Below are 21,591 nucleotides of genomic sequence, written 5' to 3'. Positions count from 1 at the left end.
TCACCACTGTACTGATCCACTTACCAGTGCTGGAATGGATGGCAGAGGGTAAAGGGCCATTTACACTCAACTGGCGGGCAAACGTTGAACCTCCACCAGGGATGAAGCTAGTAAAATAAAATAAAAATTGTCTTTTAGTATATAAGTAAAGAAAAACTAGCAGGCTAATAAGAATTAAAAGTTACCAAAAACACACATACAAAATATAAGGAGCACATAAATATAAAAATCAAATAAAAAAATATTACCTTCTAACTGGAACATCGGGGCCGCTTCGAAGTCCCAAATAAAAATGGCGTCCCCAGCAGTGATCACACTCTGCTGATCTGGGGAGAAGTCTGCTTGCTGCACAGGTTCCGAGTGTCCGATGAACACCTGAAAGGGGGGAGGAGCCAAGATGCAGGGACGTGAATGCACAGATGCAGCGAGAGAGGACTATAAACTATAGCAACCACAGAATGACGCCACAAAGAGGAGAAACCAGACAGCGTTATTTGGTCACGTTACCTGTGGGCGGGCGATTCCATATAGTTCCAGACTTTGATCATTCGGTCCCCAGCAGTCAGCAGGAAGAGGTTGTCATCACTCACTGCCAGGGTGTAGCAGTGCTGTTTATGTACTTGTGTCACCTGAGGAAGATCAGAGGTGTCACCTACATGTGGGACATCACCACAACAACAACGGTTTTACCAAACACCTGTAAATCTGGTTTTTTATTTACCAAACACTGACATGCGGATAGACAGATGTACCACCTGAGTCTGCTGCTTCTGAGATATCCAAAATGTAAATGTGTATTTATTACGATCATTTACCGTTGGTCTCCTGGCAAAACGCGTAACCTGCTGCAGTGTTTATGTAGACCAAAGTGCTAAATCTGGTGTTTTATGGTCTAGAACCCTCACCTCTCTGGTGAGACGTCCGGTCTTAGGATCCAGCCACAAGATCTTGTTGCCGGAAGTGGAGACCAGCAAGTGATAGGGGCGAAGTGGGCTGAATGCGAGGCTCAGGGCACAGTCCAGCTTAGTGCTGCCTAGATCCAGGATGCTGACATCAATGCGCAGGAGCTGAAGGAACAAGAACAACAAGTGACGAGGAGGCAGAGAGAACCGGCTCTTCCAAGAGAGCTCCTGCTACAGAAGAGGAGGACGAGGTGTACTGGGGTCAGAGGGCAGACACTAAACTGGGCTTTAGGCCAATGTTCTAGAGGTACCTCATCTAATGACCGGCCGTGCATGACAGTCACGGTGTACTCGATAGGTCCGACGAACGCCAGGAGACATCCGTCCATGCTCAGCGACAGAGACTGGGGCCCCTGCTCGGAGTTCTTGCACACCACGTTACCTGCGCATTAGACAGTGTTTAGACCTTTGCGGCCTGACAGAAGAGAAGGGAACAGAGGATATAGGGTACGTCAAGGAGAGGGGTGAAGAGAAGCATTTGGATGATCAAGAAGGATTCCGGCTTCACAGCACTGGGGCAATGTGACGGGTCACATGTATTGCGCTGTGTAATATGTGAGCGTCCATCTAGCATCCCTTGTGTGTGGGATTGTCTTATAGGTAAATTCAACTTTGTCACAGGCATACGTGCAGACTATCTCTCTCTGCTGTAACATCCACATGCTTTTGAACTCTACTGGGTACATTTGCAAGCAAGTGTCTTCACTGCAGAACATTGCATCCCTTGTGTGTGGGATTGTCTTATAGTTAAATTCAACCAAATATCTGATCTGTGTAAATAACAACAGTACCTTGCCTGTGTGTAGTGAGGCATGTATTTTTTATTCTAAAAGAGATATACAGTAGTATCCTGGAATGCCAGAACTGTTTTTGTAAGCCACTTTTATTGCTCTGTATAGCAGGGGGTGGGGACTGAGGGTGTAGATTCCAATTATTGGAAATTGGGAAGAAGGCATTGTTAGAGTATCTTAGTTCTCATTGCATACGGCTGTGGCCATAGTTTAGCTGTGGCCCTGTATTGAATGGGACCGTTTTAAAGTGGGAAAACAGAGTCATAACTACGAGCGTTATACCTGCGTTGCACCGAAGGAAAACTGAAGGCAAACTACTACAAATCAACAAAAACACACATGGACTGCATTGATACCTCAAGAGTATTTAATTCATCTCCAATATGCTCTCTTTATTTCTGTGTTATGCAAACTCTTGTATGATTTGAAAAGTTCTGATGTAATGAATTGATTGTAATTGTTATTACTTGTTTGGGGACGTTGTTCAGTGAAGCATAGTTTAGTGTTGCATTCTGCCTGATGTCTACTCAAACACAGTGCAAATTATCTCCTTTGACCATTTGGCCGTTAGTGTTCAGGTGTAGCCTGACCTGAACAGACTCACTATATTCTTAGAATTAGTGACCTGCAGCTTTTCTGAACAGTAAAAAATAAAAACAGACATTGAACAACATCATCAAACAGGTAATTTCAACTTTAGATTTCGAATTTGTACTGTATGAACATGGCTAGGAATAACAGATGCACAGGCAAAATTTTTAAAACTATGTGTGCAAATGTGGTGCACCGGAAAGGTCGGCCAGTAACCCTCTGTATTACCTTGATACTGGAGCTGGACAGATGTCTTCTTTCTTCTTGGCGGCTGAGACAATAAACAGGCTGAGGGTATGCTTCAAGGGTGTTTATTAACCGGAATACCCGTAGTCTGAGGTAGGTAACCAACTTACTTGTCACAGGTAAAACACTCACAACAATGTAACAGCATATATTTGGCAAACATTAACAATGTCAGTATCGCCTCAAATAAAGTGCGTATGCAACCGGGCACTTGCTAACAGTTAGGTAAACCCGTATAATTATACTCCAATACTTAGGTTAGACTCCGGTACTTAATTAAAGGTCCTCTCGCCGTGACTGATCCACATTAGCGCTGTTATGTTACGTGCAAGCGGCACAGGTACTATTTCACGTGGGCAAACCCAAAGCTACGCTCGGATGTGAATCAGCCAGACAACTTGAGGAATACTCTAACACTTCTCTCGCTAAAAGTCACGAGAATACTCAACACAATTGCACTTCAATATACCTTGCAATCTAAATCACGTTAACATTAAACCACATAAATATTGCAGACAATATAAATCACTTCAACATTAAACCCACAACAGTGTCACGTGACTGGGTATCCAATGAGTGTGTCTTTAACCACTGCCTCTGAGGCAGGCCTGTGCACAGGCCTAGTGTTGAAGTCTGTTAGAGGCCTCTATTCCGCTACTGCGCAGTCCGTTAGAACCTAAAACAGTCTCCCTGGTTGGATACAGATGACACGGAAGGAAAAATGTCCTAAATCCAGAAAGCACTTAAGTCTCTGCTTGAGGATTGGCAAGGGAAGTTCCTGATTTGAGCCACAAGATGGCGCTGTAGGGTCTCTATTAAGAAAATGGCAGTACTCTGCTTAGTGGGGTGCCTGGTTTTTACAGTACAGGGGTCAGATCCTTGTAAGGGGTTCTCAGTGGCTGAGGATCTCTGTCGCTGTCCCTCCGCTCCCACACTATACTATCTGGGTCTGTGAGTCACTGTGCTGACCTGTAAAGGGGGTGCAGCCAAGACTTGTGGTCAAGAGTATGGGGAGGCAGTATCTGGTGTGCTTGCCTGCGCGGGCCTTGGAGGATCAGGGTGCATATGCGTGGCACTTACTGTTTGGATGCGGCACCTGCCATCCCGGATAACTGCTGGGCTCGTGTGGGTGCAAGGGGATTCCTCCTGGGGCCTTCTGCACTATCAGTGCTGCGGTGCGGGGCCCCGGAGCGTCCCGCCAGCTGCTGGGACCCTGGTCCGCTTGTCACTGCGGTTGCTGCGGTGGGGTCGGCGCCGGGCAATCTGTCCATCACCGCCGGGCCTCAGGTCACTGTGCGGCGGCTGTGGGGATCGTGCGCCTCTCTCTCTGGCTGCTGCCGGGGGCTCCTTGATGACGCGGCTCGATGCTGCGGCTGGTCTCTCGCGCCGCCGGGTCTCCTCCTGGCTCCCGCCGTCCGTCACACGTGCCCGGCTCAGCCTCTCTCGTCTCTGCCGGACTTCTGCTCGCTTCACACGCTGCCCTCCGACTTCTCTCTAGGCAGCTCCCGCACGCACGCTGCCCAGGTCAGTGCTTCCTTCCCTCGCTCTTTTTGCGTGCTGGGGCCAAGGAACACCCCTCTCTCCTCTCGCTCCCGGTTCCTCCAATCATGGGGCATCTCCTCCCCTCTTCCTTTCGCGCCCTGCTTCAGCTGCAGGATTAACCCTGTGAGGCCCTGCTGTAATGTGACTGCCTGGGATACGGTTGCCTAGCAACTCTTCTGTGGGGTACTACATGGCCATGTCTTGGGGCAGCACCCCAGAGTACACACAGGGTCTGGGGTGTCACACAAACGCTAGAAGTCTAGGAGACAAAATTCCTGATCTAATTGCAATAATGACAAGGGATGACCTAGACATTGTGGCTTTCACAGAGACATGGTGGAATGAGAACAATGGCTGGGACGTAGCTATACCAGGATACAATTTATTTAGGAAGGACAGAATGGGAAGAATCGGAGGAGGGGTAGCAATGTATGTAAAGAAAAACATAAATGCTACTTTAATACAAAACATTGAAGAAAAAACTGAGGCCCTTTGGGTGACCATAGAAATGGGGGAGAAGGACATTATTCGTACTGGGGTCATCTATAGGCCACCAGGCCAGGGGCAGGATTTGGACAGGAGCCTATTGCTTGATGTCACTAAAATGGCTTTAAAGGGAGAAGTCATAATCATGGGAGACTTTAATCTACCTGATGTGAATTGGGAGGAGTCTTTTGCAAGATCATCTACAAGTGGCAAATTTCTAAATTCCCTACAGGGAGCCTCTCTCAAGCAATTGGTGAGGGAGCCTACTCGCAAAGACTCAATATTAGATTTAATACTCACAAATGGTGACAGGATATCAGACATATATGTGGGTGAGAACCTGGGATCCAGTGATCATCAAGCAGTATGGTTTAGTATCAAGGCAGGGTCCAACTCCAGTCACACAAAAACTAAGGTGTTGGATTTTAGGAAGGCTGACTTTGCAAAAATGGGGAGATGTTTAAGCGACTCATTAGCAGATTGGAGGAACGTGAAAGGAGTGCAGGAGAGGTGGAAAAAATTAAAAAGTGCAATACTAAAGGCAACGGACCTTTGTATCAAAAGGGTTAAGAAAAGTACCAGGAAAAGGAAGCCAGTGTGGTTTACAAAAGAGGTATCAACTAGTGTAAAAGCAAAAAAGATGGCCTTTGGGACATACAAGCAGACTCAAAATAATAATGACAAAGAAGTGTATCTTGCCAGATGCAAAGAGGCTAAGAAAGTGATCAGGCGTGCCAAGGCACAAGCTGAGGAGAAAATGGCTCAGTCGGTAGATAAAGGAAACAAAACTTTTTTTAAGTATATAAGTGAAAGGAGAAAATCAAATGGAGGTATAATAAGACTGCGGACAGACACTGAGAATTTGGTGGAGGGAGACAAGGCAATTGCAGATCATCTAAATAATTACTTTTGCTCTGTATTCACTATAGAAGGAGAAGGGAAGGGACCACAGTTAAGTTGCAAGGACATTCAGAAAAATAAGGTAGATGGAGGTACATTTACTAGGGAGAAAGTCCTAACAGAACTTTCAAGACTGAAAGTGGATAAATCAATGGGGCCAGACGGAGTGCATCCAAGGATACTAAAAGAACTAAAAGATGTGTTGGTAGCGCCATTAACAGATTTATTCAACCAGTAACTAGATACAGGTGCAGTTCCAGAGGACTGGAGAAAAGCAAATGTAGTTCCACTGCACAAAAGCGGAAGCAAAGAAGAAGCAAGTAACTACAGACCAGTGAGCCTTACATCAGTAGTAGGGAAAATAATGGAAACACTATTAAAAGAAAGAATAGTGGAATATCTTAAATTAAACAATTTACAGGATCCAAAACAGCATGGTTTTACTGCAGGGAGATCGTGCCAAACAAGTCTTATTGACTTTTTTGACTCCGTGACCAAAATACTAGATGAAATGGGGGCTGTAGATGTGGCATATCTAGACTTTAGTAAGGCATTTGACACTGTCCCACATCGCAGGCTGCTAAATAAACTTGAAAGTGTGGGATTGGATTATAAAACAATTAAATGGATAAGAACCTGGTTGCAGGATAGGAAAAAGTTGTCGTAAATGGAGTGCATTCTATGGAGGGACATGTTACCAGCGGAGTACCCCAGGGATCTGTACTTGGACCAGTGCTCTTTAATATCTTTGTTAGTGACATTGCAAATGGTATTGAAGGGAAAGTATGCCTTTTTGCAGATGATACAAAGATATGCAACAGAGTAGACACACCAGGAGGGGTAAATCAAATGACTGATGATCTAAGTAAACTTGAGAATTGGTCAAGAGAATGGCAACTACAGTTTAATGCTAAAAAATGCAAAATTATGCACTTGGGACTCAAAAACCCAAAGGCTTAATATAGTATCAAGGGTACTATAATGGAAACTACTGAGGAGGAAAGAGATCTAGGAGTCACTATTTCAAGTGACTTAAAGGCAGGGAGGCAATGTAACAAAGCAATGAGGAAGGCTAGTCAGATGCTTGGTTGCATAGTGAGAGGAATCAGTAGCAGAAAAAAAGACGTAATAATGCCACTTTATAGGTCATTGGTACGACCTCATCCAGAGTATTGTGTCCAGTTCTGGAGACCATATCTTCAGAAGGATATAAATACATTGGAGAGTGTACAAAGAAGGGCAACTAAAATGGTTCATGGCCTACATCACAAAACTTACCTGGATAGACTAAAAGATCTTAACATGTATAGTTTGGAGCAGAGAAGGGAAAGGGGGGACATGATAGAAATCTTCAAATATATCAAGGGTTTTAACATAGTACAGGTGGGAAATTTTCTTCAAAGGAAAACAAGTAATAAAACACGAGGACATGCACTGAAACTGGAGGGAGGTAGGTTCAGGGGAAATGTTAGAAAGAATTACTTCACAGAAAGGGTAGTGGATAAGTGGAATAGCCTCCCATCAGAGGTGGTAGAGGCTAAGACAGTAGAACAATTTAAACATGCTTGGGATAGGCACATGAATATCCTTACAAAGAAATAAGGATTAAAAAGGGTTGAGTTTACCTGAAGGGTAAAAAAGGGGCAGACTAGATGGGCCAAATGGTTCTTATTTGCCGTCAAATTCTATGTTTCTATGTCATCACTCACCAAGCACCCGCAGAACATGCTGTTCCTGGTGTCCGATGCTGTAGAGAGCCAGAGATCCCGCAGTGCAGGCACTGTACATCAGCCCGCCATCAGGAGAGAAGAGAAGGCCAGTAATGGCACCTCGGTGCTGCCTGGTGTACAAACAGATCAATAGAAAATACTGTCATGATGGGAGTGACTGACAGCCGCCCGTCATCTGCTCAGGATGTAATGAAGGGTCTCCCGCTGAGCACCAGTGACAGTACGGGGTCTTTTCGGGAAAGTACATTTCTATTAAACATAGGACAAATATTGGGGATGATTCTGGTCTACTCCCAATTGTGCGAGTTCGGCCCCGTCCCGGTGCTCTGGGGACCGTGCTTGTGCATGGTCTATTATGCGCATGTGCCGCCCCCTTTGCGGATGGATTCGGTGACTTACATAGTCGCCGAGCTGTATGCAAGCTCGCAAGTTTGCAGCTTACCAAGCCAACCTTAATGGGGCCCATTGTACCAGGAGCCACACTTCTTCATACATGGGGTAGAAGCAGTATCAGTGCACATAATGGTGCGGATACCGCGTCCCCCCCATAACGAGCCTTCTTACATCCACCCCGTTGTCTCTTCCATCCAGCACAGCTACACCCCGGCCAGAGAACCGGCTAGGAGTGAGAAAGCCGCACTTACTTGTGTTCCTGCTGCATAGTGGTAGCCGTCACATCAAAGTATCTCACCACCCCGCTGCTGAAGCCGCAGGCCAGGGCCTGCCGGGCAGGGTGAAAGGTCACAGTGCACGGAGTCTCCTCATTGGCTGTGAAGTCATACAGCTGCAAACACACACAAGAGCAGAGAATAAATTGTACACTTTGCGGATACATAAGAGAGACCTTTTATCAGAGACAATGGACCAAGGGGTAGAATGCTTTCTCCAGGGCATTGTCACCTTAACCAATAGGATTGTGCTATTTGGGTGGAGAACCTGCTTTCTTTCAGTGTAACAGCACATTTTACTAGCATAATATTAGGGCAACATACATTGGGTCCACCACTAAAGGTCATGGATGGAAGGTTGACACAGGCATAAGATGGACAGTGTCTAGGACCACATGGGCTTTTCACAAATACCATCTACAAAGTTGCCGGCATGTTCTGTGAGCGCAATGATACAAACCTTCACACAATCCATTTTAATTCCAGGTTGTGAAGCAACAAAAATATAAAAAAAAATTCCAGGGGCGTGAACACTTTTGCAAGGCACTGTAGCAACTGAATTGGTGTATTTGGCATTAGAAAGATACAGTCATGTGACCCACTGTACAATTACCTACAGTCAGTTATTACTAATACTATATTATATGAGAAAACAGGCGCTAACCATAAGCACACGGGCGCGGCCCATAAGCACACGGGCGCAGCCCATAAGCACACGGGCGCAGCCCATAAGCACACGGGCGCGGCCCATAAGCACACGGGCGCGGCCCATAAGCACACAGGCGCTGTCCATAAGCACACGGGCCCTGTCCATAAGCACACAGGCCCTGTCCATAAGCACACGGGCGCTGTCCACAAGCACACAGGCGCTGTCCATAAGCACACAGACGCTGTCCATAAGCACACAGGCGCTGTCCACAAGCACACAGGAGCTGTCCACAAGCACACAGGCGCTGTCCATAAGCACACAGGCGCTGTCCATAAGCACACATGTGTCCGCCAAACACCCAATACTCAGTCAGTGCACCTTCAGTTTCTGTTACTACAATGCCAGTGGAAATAGCCATTGAGTCGCTATTATCTCAGCGTTTCATCCACAGACATGAATGATCTGCTGCTATCTCATAATAAAAGGGGATACAATTCTAAATAAATAGGAGGAGAAGGCTGGGTCCATTACTGACGCATACCTCCCAAAATGACCCATTCCAGGAGGTACAAAATGCTCTGTATCTGGACTTCCTAGCCAGCGACAGTTGCAGCCACAGCACAGCCCAAAGTGCCAAGAGGGGTGGCACACCAACTGTCAGTGAGTCCCTGGCTGTAGTCAGTGTTTGGAGTGACAGTTGATCTAGCTCCCCTATAGAATTTTGGACTGTGCTGCAGCTGCACATCTGCAGCTGGCAAGGAAAACCAGGAAAAGAGCATTTTGTCCCTCCTGAAATGGGTCATGTTGGAAGGTATGCTGACGGGAAATAGTTTTTTTTATTTGGTGAATTTCAACTAATTATATCTAAATAGGGTGATTATACATTCTATATTGCACCAATTTTAATCACTGTTTGAAATTACCTAGATATCATCAGTGGCATAAATAACACATAACAATCAGCCTGTGATGTCACAATCAGCATGTGATGTCACAATGCCCAGTGTAAGCAGAGAACACCTCTGGCTACAATCTGCTGGACTCATTTGCTGCCTTGGACTGAACCAGGAAGCATCATATACAACGTGCTGGAAACAGACCCTTATTATTGGAGTATATTCAGCAATCAGAGCCACCACAGACCACAATCAGTGCTATAAAGAACAGGATACTGAATAAGAATGTGGAATTGCTTGACATTCCCATGCTGCCGCAAGGCAAGCACCCCTGGTGAAGACACATCAAGTGGGGCCAAGCCCACGGCTATCGAGAACAGTGAGATAGGAAGATCTGCCAAGAGACAGCCGCTCTTCGGCCGAATGAGGCGATTTATGACTAAAAGAAGGCCGCGCATAAATGGCCAGGTTGATGTTACCCATCTTGTCAATGAGAGCCTAAAGAATTCCATCTCCTGTGTTGACTTATCAATCTACACACAGGACTCACAAGATACTATTGCCAAGAAGCCTGTCTGTGAGCCTGCAGAAGAAAAGCAAGAGTTATCACCACCAGAATGCAAGAAGCCTGACTGTGAGCCTGCTGAAGAAAAGCAAGAGTTATCACCACCAGAATGCAAGAAGCCTGACTGCGAGCCTGCTGAAGAAAAGCAAGAGTTATCACCACCAGAATGCAAGAAGGTGCAGGCATCCACCGGCGAGCTGCTGGCCTGTCTTTCGGTGTTCCTCTGTCGCAGGTGCAAGCAGCGGGTGTCACCAATACGCATTGCTGAATGGATGGTGTCTGTAGACAAATCTCTCACTGGAACCTGGCAGCCCTTTGGCTTCCTCACACCGGCCAATTTAATGTTTCTGTACATGCTCTGCCGTGAAGTGATTGCATCAGAGCTGGACACCAAGCGGGAACTAATGGAAACACTGTCAACCTGTCTGTACATCTCATATTCATACATGGGCAGTGAACCACTGGCGTAACTATCGCTCCGCAGCCCCAGCGATGGCGGGGGGGAGCAGGTGCCACTGGGGCGCAAGGTCACGGCGTTCTAACAGCGCTGGAGGCAAGATTCCTGAGAGTTGCAGCAGCCTTCTCAGCCTCTGGCTGTCTGTGTGAGGGACCAGTGCACTGTGCGCCGCACGGCTTGCCCCGCTGTTTTATAGCCACCGGATGTCAGCTCACAAGCTGGCTGCCTGCCTGTGCTGCAGGCAAAGCTGTGTGGCTGACACCTACGAGGAGAACGGAGTTGCTGCGATTCAGTGCTGCCACTACCGACGGGAGCAGTCCACGTGGGGAGAGGAACAGAGCAATCGTGCTGCGTATTCCTTGGGTCCCCATGAAGTAAGGTGACTAACTCTGTGCTGCGGGTAACGGTGGCTGCTGCGGTCAGACCCAGCAGTGACCTGCAGCCAGGTGTCACCCTTCAGTGGGGTGAAACCAAATTTGTGCCGCACTCCCAAAAGCATCCGCACCCCCTCCGACGGCAATGTGCTGTAGCATGCCCACACCCAGCTGCCCACCCAAGTACAATATCCCTCTTCTTCATTCTCTTATCCTCCTCCCTTCTGTGTCCCACGCTCCTCTCATGCCTCCTACCTGACTTACTACATACTCCGGGTAAGTTGGTAGCACATTGAAACTTATCATCTCAGTGCCCACCACTCTCCATGTTCTGCTATTCAGCCTGTCATAAATTATGTGTGTATATTATATAGATCATTGTTTGCATTTATAGTATTATTTCCTATTTTTTTACTTTGCTTGCCCCCCCCCCCGCCCCAGTGCCTCCACCCTGTTTTTCATGATATTTTACAGTACTTTCTTTACTACATTATATTATGTGTTTTCAGTTTAATGTATGTTTACATTATTGGGTATATTGTTACCTGAATATGTTTTGTGTGTCATAAAATGTTGTCAGTGGCATAAATGAGTGTGGTATGTAATGGGCATTTCAATGTGTATTATAATATATCTTTGGGCTCCCTGTAACTTGCTGGGCAGTGGCTGCACAGGCTGTGTGAATGGCGCTGCCTGCTATACGCTGGCAGGCAGTGCTAGAAGTGGGGCACTGGACAAAACACTTTGCACCCTCTGCCACACCTCATGACCTTTCACCTTACAAGGGATGCCAGACGGCGGGAGCGCAATGCAGACAGTATATCACAGTCAGGCTCCCTGTCCTGTCTGATACTGCCATCATCAAAGCAGCATTGACCACCGTGACTGAAAAAAATGATGGGGTAAGATGGGGATGTCGGAGCAGCAGGCAAATTTTTTTTAACCGAATTGGAAGCCCTGACCCTCCAAGCCTCTCTGGTCCAGATGTACCCATTGTCCTCTCATATCATTCAAATGCCTCTTTGTAAAAAATAAATAAAAGCATCAATAAGCGTACTATGGGCTTCAGCCAAGCTGAAGAAACGCTTCGCTGTGCATTCTGCATGTGTGTGACATAATGTGTAATGGGCATTATATATTGGGCATACTGTAATGTGTAAGAGTCATTACGGTGTGTGGCATATTCTGTAATGTGCATTACAATGTGTGGCATATTTTCTACTAAGCATTGCCACATACCCTTTTTGGAATGGGCACGCTATAGGTTCTTTATGTTCTTCATAAATCCTTTTTTTTTTCAAGTAAAGAGGGGGATATTTTTACTGTCTGCACTGGGAGCTGAATCGCCAAGATATAGTCCTGCTTGTTTTATTAAAAATGGGAGGGGGGGGGGGGGGGGGCGCCAGAATTTTTTTGGCAGGGGGGAGCAAAATTTCTAGTTACGCCACTGGAACTAAACTGCCCAATGAGCAATTTCGTAATTGACAGCTCGAGGGAAGCCTTCTGGAACCGTGTCCTCTCTATTCTCAACCTAATGAGTGCAAAAATGCTCCGCTTCCATATGGATCCAAAATATTTCATCCAGATCTTGGAGGATCTTAAAGCTGAAGGTGGAGAGCTGCTCATACCATCAGTTTAAGACAGTACAGCTCTGGCTTGGGAACCAAAAAGAGACCCACATACAGGCTTGGGAACCAAAGACAAAGAGACCCACATACAGGCTTGGGAACCGAAGACAAAGAGACCCACATACAGGCTTGGGAACCGAAGACAAAGAGACCCACATACAGGCTTGGGAACCAAAAAGAGACCCACATACAGGCTTGGGAACCAAAGACAAAGAGACCCACATACAGGCTTGGGAACCGAAGACAAAGAGACCCACATACAGGCTTGGGAACCGAAGACAAAGAGACCCACATACAGGCTTGGCAACCAAAGACAAGGAGACCCACATAATGGCTTGGGAACCAAAAAGAGACCCACATACAGGCTTGGGAACCGAAGACAAAGAGACCCACATACAGGCTTGGGAACCGAAGACAAAGAGACCCACATACAGGCTTGGGAACCGAAGACAAAGAGACCCACATACAGGCTTGGGAACCGAAGACAAAGAGACCCACATACAGGCTTGGGAACCGAAGACAAAGAGACCCACATACAGGCTTGGGAACCGAAGACAAAGAGACCCACACACAGGCTTGGGATCCGAAGACAAAGAGACCCACATACAGGCTTGGGAACCAAAGACAAAGAGACCCACATACAGGCTTGGGAATCAAAAAGAGACCCAAATACAGGCTTGGGAACCAAAGACAAAGAGACCCACATACAGGCTTGGGAACTGAAGACAAAGAGACCCACATACAGGCTTGGGAACCTGAGACAAAGACACCCACACCCCTCCCCTTCCCCTTCCCCTTTCCCCCTCCCCACCCGTGGCTGTTATTGCATGGCTATCGGGCGTGGCCCCTTGGCGATGGGGTTACCAGTTCTGTAAGAATTGGTAGTGGCACAGCCACCATGGACCAACGCAATATTTTTTTAAGAAGTCTAATGCTGGGTACACACTAGACAATATTCCAGCGATAGTGTCGCTCATGATTCCCATGAACTCACTGACAAACGATATCTTGGAGAAACAAAAAATAAAATCTTCTAAGGTAACTTCAGTGGCCACATCCAGGAGTATACTGTCACAGACCATAGAGCAGGCATGTCCAAACTATGGCCCTCCAGCTGTTGTGAAACTACAAGTCCCTCCATAGCTTTGCTATTAGGGACCGCTACAACTATGGCAAGGCATGCTGGTATGTGTAGTTTCACAACAGCTGGAGGCCACAGTTTGGCCATGCCTGCCATAGAGCCAGGATTGAGCTGCATGGATAGAGGACATTGGGGTCACTAACAACCTGCGGGAGCGTGCACCATTAACAATATAGTGCGTACACACTAGACAATAGGCAGCATACACACCAAGTAATACACGCGGGTCGTTAACAACAACACCACAAACTGATGACTGCATACTTTACCAACTGGCTTCTACCTACATGCAATTAATGGGAGTCCCGGTATATAATACACAAACACAATTAGCGGGAAGAAGATCGCTTTATTGGGAAACTCTAAAATTAAAGGTAAGTGCACAACACTCAAAGAGCAACACGAAAAGCGTATTCTACTTTCCCCTGCATTGTGCAAGCTGATCTAATACGGATAGAAAAGAAATTAGTGATAGCGCTGATTCAAGTTTTTTTTGTAAATATATCAAAATTTATTGAAAAAATTTAATTAATATCTTTATAATAGCATTTAGTCACCGGCCGGTGTTACACAGTACACAATTTAAAACAATAATGAAAAAAGGGGGGATGGGGGTAAGTTAATTAGGAAGTGATTCCTTTTGGGGGTGCCAAGTAGATTTTAGTTCAGCCTGTGTTATGAAAACTGGCAGTTTGGATGTTAGTCTGTGGATATTGAGTTAGTCCAATTTAGACAATAGGTGACTCTCTCACAGCCCCTATATATTGAGGGGTATTCTTGCATGCAGTAACCAATTAGTGGGGTTAGTGGTAATAATATTGGCCTGAATATTAGCCGGTTAGTCCCATTCACACTAGGCAGCTCTCTCACAGCTCCTATGTGTCACTGGAAGTTCACATACAGGACCAATTAGTATTATTAGTACTTGAAAGGTTTTGATAACTTGCCAGGTTCCGGATTTTTTCAGCTGCAGATTCTCTGCAAATGCAGTGCAGCCAGGCGGACTCGTCCACGCTCCCGGATTACAGGGCAGTCAGTCAAATGCTCAGTGGTGGCAGTAGGGGGTACCGGTACCGGTGAGTAGCTCCTTAACGCGTTTCCCCGCCTTTGATTTCAGCGGCTTCCTCAGAAGGATACAATACGGCTTCTATAAGAAATGTACTGTAGCCCGCTGCATACTGCAACCTTCATGGCTGAGCAGTGGGGCAGGAGATCAGGCAAACGGAGATGCAGAAGGGAAGTCAGACAATGCAACAAGCCCAGTCACACACAGGAGAACAGGAATGGGATTGCAATTCTAGCTTTAGGAAAGTAAAATAGATGGAGGTAAAAGTTCTGCCTATTTATTAGGGCTGGATGATATAACCAATAGTGTGGCTGTGCCCTCTCATATAGGACCTAGATCAGCAGTGAGCGCAGATATGCAAACATTTTATTTTTAAATCGCTATTTACTGGTATTATGCAAGCGCTTGGCTACCTGGCACAGCACTCGCATTATAGCGATGTATTTGCTACATTTCTGCTATTGCATTGTGGGGAGGGCGTCCAAAAGTACAAATGAAGCTGAATCAGGCCCATAATCCGCTCCACTATTACAAGCACAAGGTCTCTACATACAGCAACATTAAAAACAATGACACATATCTCCACTAACATTGAACAATGCACTAAAACAGGATTTGACAACATCCAGACAGTGTTTCTGCAGGAAAATACATTCACGCCACCCCAGGTTTTGGTAACTATGGGGAAGGGTATGCAAGTGTTCAATCTCGGCTGTGTTAGCAGGGTGAGGCGGTGTCGGCAGGGTGAGGCTGTGTCGGCAGGGTGAGGCCGTGTTGGCAGGGTGAGGCCGTGTCGGCAGGGTGAGGCCGTGTCAGCAGGGTGAGGCCGTGTCAGCAGGGTGAGGCCGAGTCGGCAGGGTGAGGCCGAGTTGGCAGGGTGAGGCCGAGTTGGCAGGGTGAGGCTGTGTTAACAGGCTGAGGCCGTGTTGGCAGGGTGAGGCCGTGTTGGCAGGGTGAGGCCGTGTTGGCAGGGTGAGGCTGTGTTGGCAGGGTGAGGCGGTGTTGGTAGGGTGAGGCCGTGTTGGTAGGGTGAGGCCGTGTTGGCAGGGTGAGGCTGTGTTAACAGGGTGAGGCCGTGTTGGCAGGGTGATGCGGTGTTGGTAGGGTGAGGCTGTGTTAGCAGGGTGAGGCTGTTTTAGCAGGGTAAGGCGGTGTTGGTAGGGTGAGGCTGTGTTAGCAGGGTGAGGCTGTTTTAGCAGGGTGAGGCGGTGTTGGCAGGGTGAGGCTGTGTTGGCAGGGTGAGGCTGTGTTGGCAGGGTGAGGCTGTGTTGGGGCTGTGTTAGCCGGGTGAGGCGGTGTTAGCAGGGTGAGGCTGTGTTGGCAGGGTGAGGCTGTGTTGGGGCTGTGTTAGCAGGGTGAGGCTGTGTTGGCAGGGTGAGGCTGTATTAGCAGGGTGAGGCTGTGTTGGCAGGGTGAGGCTGTATTAGCAGGGTGAGGCTGTATTAGCAGGGTGAGGCTGTGTTGGCAGGGTGAGGCTGTGTTGGCGAGGAATGCCCCAATAGAGAAGTTAGCAGGAGGGCCTGCCCACATTAGCAATGTCATTGGGCCCAGCCCGGGGCCCCCTATCCCCCAGCGCCGTGCCCTCCTGTAATCCTGCAGGGATCACTACAGACAGTGTCTAGATAGACAGAGAATAGGTCGACCTCAAAAGGTCGACATTCAATAGGTCAACATGAAAAAGGTAGACACATAAAAAGATCGACATGAGTTGTTGTTTTTTTTTTTTATTGTTGTGAATGTCGGCATGGACCCCACGTAGTGTAATGCGTATGCTCACTGGGCTCGCTATAATATTCTCCTCCTATGCCGACAGGGATTTTTAATTCATGTCGACCTTTTATGGTAGACCTATTGACTGTCTATCTAGACACTGTAGATCTATAAACCAGATATTACAGAAGCAGAGTCCCAAACAGATTTACTGTAAGCTCAGCCTTGAGGCCCAGCCACATCCCTGGCCCATTAACCAAGCTTCAGAAGTCACACCAGGGGTGTAACTCCCAGAGGGAATGGAGACTCCTGCCTCTGGGCTCCTAGAGAGGCACCTGCTGGTTCACAGTGGGATCCCTGCTCTTCCAATGGAGCTTTGTAACGCACCCTCTGCTGCTGCACAGTTACTCAGCTCTGTCCCAGGAGCCCTGCTAACACCTGCAATAGGGGACAGGACAGCTCCTGCCTGGTACTGCTCAGCCTGCACTGCAGAACGCAACGGTGCACCCACCGCTGCTGCTGGACTGTGGGATGGGACCCACCAATGAGCACTGAATCATGCTGCAGATGGTTGAATCTTGTGAGCCATTGTCACGCAGGTTACGGACACTAAATGCTGATTTATAGGGATGTCACATTATTACACATGGGGAGCTCAGCAATGAGAACCTCTGCTGGCTGTGAGATCACAGGGATCACGTTACACAGCAATGATGTCAGCTTCAGAAGTTACATATAACCTCACCACAAGGGTACAAGTTGGTGAGATTGGCATCATTGTTGCACAGGCCTGTTATGCGATCGGGTACACTTCTTGCTAAGAGTCAATGTTCATACAGAAGCCTGCGACACAACATAAGAGACGTGTGCATGGTGCCACATTACCTGCTGCAGAGAACACAGGTCCCAGATTTGGATCGTGTTGTCCTTGGACACAGTGGCCAGCTGAGGCTGAGATGGGTGGGTGGAAAAGGCTAGAAGAGAGTCTGTATGTGAGCGCATTAGAGTCTGGTAACCCCGGGAGGGCACATCCAGAACCCCCAGCTCTCCGCTTCTAGTGCAGGATAGGACGCGCAGACCTTCTGGACTGATGCACACGCAGCTTCACCGGACCCTCGTGTTCTGCAGTGGAAGAGCAAAGACTGTTACACACTTATCAGGTCTACCTTCCTCAGCCACCAGTAACACCCATTCTCCTACACATCTACCTTCCTCAGGCACCGGTTACACCCATTCTCCTACACGTCTACCTTCCTCAGCCACCAGTAACACCCATTCTCCTACACATCTACCTTCCTCAGCCACCAGTAACACCCATTCTCCTACACATCTACCTTCCTCAGCCACCAGTAACACCCATTCTCCTACACATCTACCTTCCTCAGGCACCGGTTATACCCATTCTCCTACACGTCTACCTTCCTCAGCCACCAGTAACACCCATTCTCCTACACATCTACCTTCCTCAGGCACCGGTAACACCCATTCTCCTACACATCTACCTTCCTCAATCACCGGTAACACCCATTCTCCTAAACATCTACCTTCCTCAGGCACCGGTAACACCCATTCTCCTACACATCTACCTTCCTCAGCCACGGTAACACCCATTCTCCTACACATCTACCTTCCTCAGGCACCGGTTACACCCATTCTCCTACACGTCTACCTTCCTCAGGCACCGGTAACACCCATTCTCCTACACAACTACCTACCCCAGGCACCGGTTACACCCATTCTCCTACACGTCTACCTTCCTCAGGCACCGGTAACACCCATTCTCCTACACATCTACCTTCCTCAGGCACCGGTTACACCCATTCTCCTACACGTCTACCTTCCTCAGGCACCAGTAACACCCATTCTCCTACACGTCTACCTTCCTCAGGCACCGGTAACACCCATTCTCCTACACATCTACCTTCCTCAGGCACCGGTTACACCCATTCTCCTACACATCTACCTTCCTCAGGCACCTGTAACACCCATTCTCCTACACATCTACCTTCCTCAGGCATCTGTAACACCCATTCTCCTACACATCTACCTTCCTCAGGCACCGGTAACACCCATTCTCCTACACGTCTACCTTCCTCAGGCACCGGTAACACCCATTCTCCTACACATCTACCTTCCTCAGCCACCGGTAACACCCATTCTCCTACACATCTACCTTCCTCAGGCACCGGTTACACCCATTCTCCTACACGTCTACCTTCCCCAGGCACTGTGTCACCCATTCTCCTACACGTCTACCTTCCTCAGGCACCGGTAGCATCCATTCCCCTACACATCTACCTTCCTCAGGCACTGGTAACACCCATTCTCCTACACGTCTACCTTCCTCAGGCACCGGTAACACCCATTCTCCAACACGTCTACCTTCCTCAGGCACCGGTAACACCCATTCTCCTACATGTCTACCTTCCTCAGGCACCGTGTCACCCATTCTCCTACACGTCTACCTTACTCAGCCACCGGTAACACCCATTTCTCCTACACGTCTAGCTTCCTCAGGCCCCGGTAACACCCATTCTCCTACACGTCTACCTTCCTCAGGCACCGGTAACACCCATTCTCCTACACGTCTACCTTCCTCAGGCACCGGTAACACCCATTCTCCTACACGTCTACCTTCCTCAGGCACCGGTAACACCCATTCTCCTACACCAACAGCTTAGATTTGTACTTAAGCCAAGGTGTGAAATACACAAACGCTAATGATCACCGAATAAACAACTTACCTGCTTCCTGTCAAATTTGACAAAAAGAGCGACGTGGAAAAAGTTTTTTTTTTGGGCCAATGTCAAGTTAACATGCGGCCCCCCTTATTAGAGTAGTGTCCAGAACTCTTTACCTTTCCAAGTCCACGTAGTCGGAAACGTATGAAAAATTAGAAAACAATTGTCAAAGTTGACCGCGTGCACGTCCACCTTTTGTCAATTCGACCTATACATCATCGACTTATAATCCAGATCCCTTTGGCACAGGGCAACAGTTGTAATTGGATAGTGTGACAGTGCCGTATGGTCACCGTCCTCAGAAGACTGGGTGAGAGGACCATATATCCAGCTAGAGAGAGAGCGCCACTGCAGAGGCTGGTGGACACTAATCACAGGGGGACTCTGAAACTCCTCCCACTATGACAACAGCAAGGGCTACGGTATAACAGATAGACAATGTCTAGGTCCACAGTCACTCGATTGACAAATTCCTGAGGTGCACTGTTCAGAGAAATCTCTTCCAGTTCTGAGTCTTGCCTTTTTGGTCACTTCATTGCAATTTGTGTGATCACAAGGGAGATGGCAGTGATAACAGCCCACTTGCTACTGCAAGGGATTTGAATCCTGACGTACAATAACTAGATGATATTCTCCAATGGCAAACTCTCAGGCCAGTCTTCAGGAACATGTCAATCTGACAGTAACAATTTTACAGGGATAAGGATGGTTCATCAACTGGCGTAAGTCCAGCATGATTCCCTCCCAGCACATGATTATCCTGGGTACCCTTCTGGATACCTCGTCGCAACAGGTTTTCCTCCCCAGGACAACAGAGAGTCTTGTTCAGGACTTAGTGCGGATGTTCCTATATCTAAGGACTGTCTCCATTCACCTTGCATGTGCCTTCCCTCCATTCAGAGGCATTTCACCAGTTGGTGGTGCGGTGGGTTTGGCCTCAGATCGACCTGTTTGCCTCACAGCAAAACCACAAGGTTCTTTGTTAAGGAGCATCCACAAGAGACCCGGTGCATTTCTAATAGGCGCACTGGCGGTTCCGTGGCCATTTCAAACAGTGTATCTCTTTCCTCCGATTGCCCTGCTTCAGTGGGTTCTTCAAAAGATTCAGGTGGAAAGGGTTATAGCCATTCTGGTTGCACACAACTGGCCAAAGCGAGCGTGGTTCGCAGATCTCAAGGATCTCTCCAGTGCACCCCCGTGGCGTCTACCTCTACAGCCAGACTTACTCATGGAAGGCCTTTGTCTTCACCCAGACCTTTCCCGTCTGAATTTGATGGCATGGCGGTTGAGCGGTCGGTCATAAAGGGTAGAGGTTTTTCAGACCAAATTATTTATACTATGATTTCTGCTCGTAAACCGTCTACAGTTAGCGTTTACCACAGGGTGTGGCGGACTTATTTTGCGTGGTGTTTAACGCGTCATTTGCCTAGGCAATATTTTTTGTCAAGGTTATTGACTTTTTACAAGAGGGACTGGATACAGGATTGCGTCTGGCATCCTTAAAGGTCCATGTATCCGCCTTGTCTGTTTTATTTCAAAAGAGGATTGCTCAGTCTTCTTAAGACTTTCCTGCAGGGTGTTTTACACTTGCAGCCTCATTATGTTTCCTCCAGTTCACCCTTGGGATTTGATTATTGTTCTCGAGGCTTTACAGAAGGCTCCGTTTGAGCCTTTGGCGGAGGCCGCTTTTGCTTTGGTTGACGTGGAAGACGTTTTTTCTCCTGGCCATGGCTTCGGCTCGGAGGGTTTCGGACCAAGGTGCTTTATCAGTTAAGACACCTTTTGTAGTTTTCCACGAAGACCGGGCGGTACTCCGTACTCGTTTGGACTATCTTCCTAAAGTAGTATCCAGGAGATTGTTGTCCCGGCTTTTTTTCCTTCTGGTTCTTCTTCCGACGATTTGGATGTTGTTACTTTAGATGTTGTGTGTGCATTACGCCTTTATGTTCGGAGAACCAAGGCTCTCCGAAAAACGTATTCTTTGTTTATTCTTTATGATGGGCATAAGAGAGGCTGGCAAGCCTCTAAACAGTCCATTCCACGATGGATCAGAACGCCCATTCGTCAAGCCTATCTTTTCTCGGGTAAGCCAGTTCCGGTCTCCGTTAGATCCCATTCTACTCGCTCAGTAGCAGCGTCCTGGGCGGCGGGCCAGGGTGCTTCTGCTGAGCAGATTTGCAGTGCAGCTACCTGGTCTTCTCTACATACGTTTATCCGTTTTTACAGGTTTGACTCCTTCGCCACTGCTGATGCAGCATTTGGTAGAGGAGTCCTCAGTGCAGTTAGGGAGCGTTCCCACCCTTGAGGGACTGCTTTAGTACGTCCCATGGTACCAGTGGTCCACCATAGGCTGAAGGAAAAAACAGGAATTTTGGTCTTACCTGTTAATTCTGTTTTTCTGAAGCCATGGTGGATAACTGGGCACCCAACCTTCGCTCTTATCTGCTG

The 21,591-nt window shown here is 47.7% G+C and overlaps 1 protein-coding gene and 1 pseudogene across 1 annotated transcript in view; one reads left to right on the top strand and one right to left on the bottom strand.

The window, feature by feature from the left end:
- Nucleotides 1-8,391, bottom strand: part of LOC146021118 (WD repeat-containing protein 90-like) — a 30,822-nt gene extending 22,431 nt beyond the window's left edge. The window contains 8 exon segments of the mRNA XM_083154919.1: nt 249-375; nt 508-527; nt 530-629; nt 906-1,067; nt 1,214-1,344; nt 7,228-7,358; nt 7,893-8,032; nt 8,377-8,391. Of these exon segments, the coding sequence (XP_083011045.1) occupies nt 249-375; nt 508-527; nt 530-629; nt 906-1,067; nt 1,214-1,344; nt 7,228-7,358; nt 7,893-8,032; nt 8,377-8,391 (826 nt within the window).
- Nucleotides 8,392-9,746: 1,355 nt separating this feature from the next.
- Nucleotides 9,747-12,496, top strand: LOC146021117 (cyclin-dependent kinase 5 activator 1-like; annotated as a pseudogene).
- The last annotated feature ends 9,095 nt before the right edge of the window (nt 12,497-21,591 follow it).

The sequence above is a fragment of the Crinia signifera genome, chromosome 7 (genome assembly GCF_055691185.1).
Source record: "Crinia signifera chromosome 7, ASM5569118v1, whole genome shotgun sequence".
Taxonomy (NCBI): Eukaryota; Metazoa; Chordata; class Amphibia; order Anura; family Myobatrachidae; genus Crinia; species Crinia signifera.
The sequence above is the reverse complement of the archived record's forward strand: the minus strand, read 5'-3'. Positions and strand labels throughout refer to the sequence as shown.